At 34.4% G+C, this 6,430-nt stretch overlaps 1 protein-coding gene across 1 annotated transcript; it reads left to right on the top strand.

The window, feature by feature from the left end:
- Positions 1-1,106: 1,106 nt before the first annotated feature.
- Positions 1,107-2,461, top strand: LOC110735290 (enoyl-CoA delta isomerase 1, peroxisomal-like). The gene has a single exon (XM_021915473.1). The coding sequence runs from the start codon at positions 1,397-1,399 to the stop codon at positions 2,147-2,149; it is 753 nt and encodes a 250-aa protein (XP_021771165.1). The 5' UTR covers positions 1,107-1,396; the 3' UTR covers positions 2,150-2,461.
- The last annotated feature ends 3,969 nt before the right edge of the window (positions 2,462-6,430 follow it).

The raw sequence follows: 6,430 nt of genomic DNA, 5'->3' as shown, positions 1-6,430 counted from the left end.
ATATTTCAGCAACGCCATTTTCATTTATGGCAGCCAGAAGAACGGTCTAATAATCAATTAGTCATGCATATGGGTTATCTGTTCTTACAAGACACGCATCATTCAACATTGACAAAGCCAAATTCTGAATCTCTTTTTATCTACAAGTTTTTCTAAGATTCTTTTTAACGTTTTTTTTTACATGCCAAAATTGACTATCTTTTTGCATACAAGTGATATAACTCATTTTCTTTCTTTTTTCTTCTACTTTATTAGTTTTTCTTGTGATAGGGAGACTTTTATATTTTAATGATCCATTCCTGTGATAGGGGGGTTATTAGACCCGTGAACCTTATCAAAAAAAAAAAAAATGATGTAACTCTCTTTTATCCCCTTTTTTTCAAGCACCATTTGACCTAAAAAAAACACTTACAAGTTACAACATGTGTGCCTGTGGTGCCAAAAAAAGGGACAAAAAGACTTGACTCTTAGAACCTAAGAAATTAATCCTAATTCTAAAATGAAAAAAAAAAAAAAAAGTTATACAAAAGTCATACTCCGTATTTTTTTAATTGTTACACTTTGATTTTTTTCACTATTCACATAATGATTTTGACTTGATTATTTTACTAATGCTACATATTGATACATAGTATTGTATAATACGTTGTTGGATTCGGCATAATGTATATTTTCAGGATATCAATTTTTATATAATTATACTAATACATAATTTGATAAATTGGTCAAAGTCGTGCCTCACTAAACATATTTAGTCAAGTGTAAAATCACAGAGGGAGTAGAAATAACCTAAGTTTCTAGTTTTTAATATCAAATTTTCAAAACTACTCCGTATCATATCGTTTTGGATGGATTTACCGGCCATCTTTGTCTAGTGTCACAAACTCTGTCTTCACATGGAGTAGTTGTCAAAAACAGTTATACAGTTTTCAATAACCAAAAATTTGGCTCCATTCATTTTAATTTTCATGCCACTCTTAATTACTCCCTCCGTCCCTTTATTAGATGTCTATTTTTAGCATTTATTACTCACATAATATAAAGAAGTAGACATCTAATTAAAGGATGGAAAGAGTAAAACATTAAAGCAATGAAAATTACTGTAGCAATTATAGTAATTAGTCAATCAATCTCTTTAAAAAAATCATACCCAACCACAATCAAGTTTATCAGCAGAAGTCAACTAAATAGATTAAAGTAATCAAAGGCGATTAAGAGTACTTGGTTTAAAATCAAATCTCGTATCCATCATTTGCGATTATGATCATCGCTCCAAACTATCGGGGCTATTTTCAACGACTTACCATAAATACTAATCCTTCTTTTCTTCCATTCCTCCATACCACACAAGCAGTGAAATCATTAAGAGGAGAGAGAAAATTACAAAGAAGAGAAGATGTGCACAGTAGAGAAACGAGGCAATCTCTACATCTTAACCTTAACGGGCAACAATGAACATCGTCTAAACCCAACTTTAATCAGCTCAATCCGATCATGTCTTTCCCAAATCAAATCTCAATCCCTAAAATCCAAAACCCCTTCTGCCCTAATCACCACCGCACACGGAAAATTCTTCTCCAATGGCTACGACGTCGCCTGGGTAAACTCCTCTTCAAACCCTAAACTCTCCGAAAAAATCATGGATTCCCAATTACAAGCCTTAATTGCTGAACTAATCTCATTTCCAATGCCGACAATCGCCGCCATTAATGGGCACGCATCAGCAGCTGGATTTATCCTAGCAATGGCGCACGATTTTGTATTGATGAGGAGAGAAAGAGGGTATTTGTATATGAGTGAGGTGGATATTGGGTTGGTGATTCCGCCATGGTTTATGGCTGTGATGAAGTGTAAGATCGGAGGAGGGTGGGAAGGGATGAGGAAGGTGGGGTTAATGGCGGAAAAAGTTACGGCGGAGAAAGGGAAGAGAGAGATTGGGATTGTGCATGAAGTGTTCGAAGGAGCGGCGGCGACGGTGGAAGGGGCGGTGGAATTGGGGGAGGAGTTGGTTAAGAGGAGTTGGGATGGGGTTGTTTATGGTGAGAATAGGAAGGTTTTGTTGAAGGAAGTTTTGGATTTGATTGGTAATAATGAAGGTTTGGATTTTGATTTTGATGATCATGTGATTAAGTTTAAGCCTCGTCTTTAAAGAGGTAGTCTCGGTTTTTCTCCTGTTAGCATGATGTCGTTGTAATTATATCAACATTTGTGTAACCGTGTTTAATGAAATGTCGTTGATTTACTTACAATTTTGTCATTTGACCAAGGAGATTAGGTGACAAATTGTAAATAAACTTGTAAATTCTATGTAAGGCTTGATTTATTGATTATCGACGCCTAGTCTTTGAGCTTGGTTTATTGTTCTTTTTTGTGTTTTTGTGTCAATATATTGAGTGAGAGAAAGATATGGATGTTGTTTTAGCATTATATGTAGATGTGATTGTCAAGTGATTGATTTAAATTATGTGATGTTTGTTAATCTTAGACAGAAGGAGTTGTATTTATGTATATTAGTTGTGTCATCGCACGCTACGAGAGCAATAATCCAATTTTGTTAAATTATTGTTGGTTATTATCTAAAACATTACAATTAAAATAGAAAATATTCAACAAATCTCGTAATAACTGATACTACCGTATTTTCAATAACATAAAAATAACTAACACTACTTTTTTAATCCATTAAAAAAAAAAATATTAATCGTGAAAAATACTTTATCAATAGAGATATTAGAGAGTAAAGAGGTAAAGAAGTAGTGTAGTAGTGCTCTAGTTATATTTTTGCTTGTGTAATTTACACTTACATGACTTTGTATATATAAGCCATGAAAAATGCTAAAATTACAATAATTACTCATATGTAGTCATATGAGTTCACAAGTTTTTGGACCTATATGAGCATTGTATAATCAAATCAATAATTGGCATTCACCTTAGACTTATCTTCTAACACTCCCCCTTGAATACCAGTGGCGGACTCAGGAATTTTCGACTGGTGAGTCACAATCGATAACCAAATATATAAAAAAAAATTTGACAACATGACAAGCTTAGCTCTCTAATAATTGACAAGATTAAAATCTGTACAAGCATTAGGGTGTATTGACAATTTGACAAACATAATTGACTATATCATTAGGATGGATCGACTATATCATAAGCAATCGTCCGAATCGCCAATCAAATCAGCACATATATATGCAAAACCCCATATGAATCTACCAAAGCAAATAATGTATTGACAATTTGACAGACAAAATTGACATCAGTAAACACCCTAAATAAACACTGACTACAATTCACATGGTAAAAAAGGTCAAATTTCATCAAAAACCCAACAACATTAACAAAAGGTTCAAAGTTTACCAAACAAACAACAACAAAATCAACCAAAGAAAATAATTTTTTTTTTTTTAAAAAAAAAAAAACTTAGAAATTTTTTTTGGGCCCTGGTGAGTCATTTGACTCACCATGCACAAGGCCAGGTCCGCCAATATTGAATACCCATACTCATACAGAAAAAAGGTATACATTGTATCATTAAAAACCTTGCTAGGTAAAACCCTATGGGACAAAAACTATAGCTAGGGAAAAAGAGTACAACGGTATTATATTATATGCTTTGATATACTGCCTCGTTAAAAACCTTGTCAGGAAAAACCCTGTGGGATAAAAACCTGATCAAAGGGAAAAAGAGTGCAGTGTATATAATACTCCCCTTGATTTCAACATAGTTCACGAAGATGTCGCATTCCAATTTTGTGAACTAATTGCTCAAATTTCTTCGAAGGAAGTGATTTATTGAACAGGTCGACAAGGTTGTCACAAGACTGAATTTGCTAGATATCTATTTCCTCATTCTTTTGCAGATCATGTGTGAAGAATAGTTTTGGGGATATATGTTTTGTTCTATCTCCCTTAATATATCCTTCAGTTACTTGAGAGATGCATGCTATATTATATTGTTTTCAAAAATGATGATTGGATTTTCTGTTATTGTGTTCATTCCACATTCTTCTTGGATATTACTGATCATCGACCTCAGTCATACACATTCTTGTCCTACTTCATAAAGAGCTATCAACTCTGCATGATTCGAGGATGTTGCGGTCAATGTTTGCTTTGTTGATTTCAGTGATATTGCAGTGCTGCCATAAGTGAACAGAATTCCAGTTTGTGACTTGGCATTTTGTGGATCTGATAAGTATCTAGCGTCTGCATACCCAATAAGAGAAACATCTCGTTTTGGTTGATAATATAAACCAAGGTCTTGTGTCCCTCGTAGGTTCCGGAGTAAGTGTCGGACTCCCTTCCAATGTCTGAAAGTCGGTGCATTATTGATGTACCTGGCTAACAAGTTTACAGAGAAAGCTATCTCGGGTCTAGTGTTGTTAGCTAAGTATATTAAGGCTCCAATTGCACTTCAGTATGGTACTTTTGGACCCATAATTTCTTCATTTTCCTCTCGGGGTCTGAATGGATCATTTTTCATATTCAAAGAACGAACAACCATTGGAAAGTTGATTGGAGTTGCTTTGTCCATGAAGAATCTTTTCATAACTCTTTCTGTATAGTTTGATTGATGGACAAAAATACCATGACTTAAATGCTCAATTTGCAATCCAAGGCAAAATTTAGTTTTTCCAAGGTCTTTCATCTCATCAAATTCTTTCCATCAAGTATTTTACAGTTTTCTCAAGTTCATTCGGGGTTCGGATGATTTTCAAATCATCAACATAAACTGCAGTAATAGTGAATCCTGATTGTGATCGCTTTATGAAAACACAGGGACTAATTTGGTTGTTCTTGAACCCTTCTCTCATAAGGTATTCACTGAGAGGGTTATACCACATTCTTCCAGATTGTTTCAATCCATAAAGTAACCTATTTAGTTTTATGGAAAGCAATTGTCTAGGCTTGTGGTTTTTTGGTAATTTTAGTCCTTCGGGAAATTTCATGTAAATGTCTGTATCAAGTGACCCATACAAATACGCAGTCACTACATCCAAATCGCATTTGCAATCCTTTTATGACTGTCAAACTTAACAGAAATCTTAATGTAGTTGCATCAAGTACTGAAGAGTATGTTTCTTCATAATCAATCCCTGGAATTTGAGAAAAACCTTAGGCTACAAGTCTTGCCTTGTATCTAACTATCTCATTTTTCTCATCACGTTTTCTCACAAATACCCATTTGTATCCAACGGATTTTACACCTGCTGGTGTAAGAGTTATTTTTCCGAAAACTCCTCGTTTTTCAAGTGACTTTAACTCAGCTTGCATTGCCTCCTTCCACTTTGGCCAATCACTCCTGTGTCGACATTCTTCCACTGTTTTTGGTTCAACATTATTTTCATCAGACACAATGTCGATTGCAATGGAATATGCAAATATTTTATTTACGATTATATCTTTTCTATTCCAATGAATTTTGTTAGAGACATAATTCATTGAGATTTCATTGTTATCGATGTCTTTGTCATCTTGTTCATTCCCCGAGGGGTTGTCTTCTTGTTCATCCCCTTTTAGATTATTTTTCATTTTCTTTACTTTCATCCACATTTGGTCTTTCTTGCCTTCTGACGGGGGAACATCATTACTCTCACTTTCTATTCCATCCAATCTATTCAATTTCCTTGGATTAGAATTTTGAACCAAGTGGTCTCTGTAACACCCTAGAAATTTCTTTCCCTTAAAAATACCTATTTTGCTCTTTTTAAAATACGAAATAGGAATTCTATGACATTACTGCCACCGTGAAAACGGCTAAGACAACTATAAAAAACTCACGGCGAAAGACTCTCTTTAAAAACCATTCAAAACAAGTCAACTTAAAAATTCAAACCAAATGAAAGTAAAGTTAAGCCAAAGTCAAACGAAATCAACCTACAACTTGGAACCATTATAGGCCCTTATCAAAACCGAAATAAACATTAAAACCTTTGTGTTAGTCTCACAACCAAAATATATGATAATCAAAGCAACAAACCACATCATATTCTTATGGAAACTAAACATGATTCGCTCATGCCCATCATGAATATGGTTCATCACTGGAAAAGCTTCTCTTTACTTTGTCCCCACTACTCGCCATTAGAAATGGGTCGTCGTACGGCTAAGATAAAGACAAGGCCAAACAAACATACAAACAACAATCAACAATATTGAGTACGTAAGCATAAATAGTATATACTAACATGCTTTCATCCTATCAACACACAACTTACCTTGTTGCACTTGTTTACAAGCATACAACACAACCAACCAATAAATAGATAAATAAATTGCTTATTTAATTTGATTACCATCAAACGAGTTTCCCACTTAATCCTTGCCCCAAATAATTGGGGTAAACTACACCAGGAGCAAACTGGGTGGGCAAATGTCACATGAAAGTGATGGACGTCTTGCGCATAAAATAATAAAAGGA

This window comes from Chenopodium quinoa, unplaced genomic scaffold, assembly GCF_001683475.1.
Source record: "Chenopodium quinoa cultivar QQ74 unplaced genomic scaffold, ASM168347v1, whole genome shotgun sequence".
NCBI classification, from domain to species: domain Eukaryota; kingdom Viridiplantae; phylum Streptophyta; class Magnoliopsida; order Caryophyllales; family Amaranthaceae; genus Chenopodium; species Chenopodium quinoa.
Note: the sequence above shows the minus strand (reverse complement) of the source record. Positions and strands in the feature narration are given on the sequence as shown.

Excerpts from the sequence above, each read along its gene's own strand:
- LOC110735290 (XM_021915473.1), top strand. The coding sequence starts at position 1,397 with ATGTGCACAGTAGAGAAACGAGGCAATCTCTACATCTTAACCTTAACG.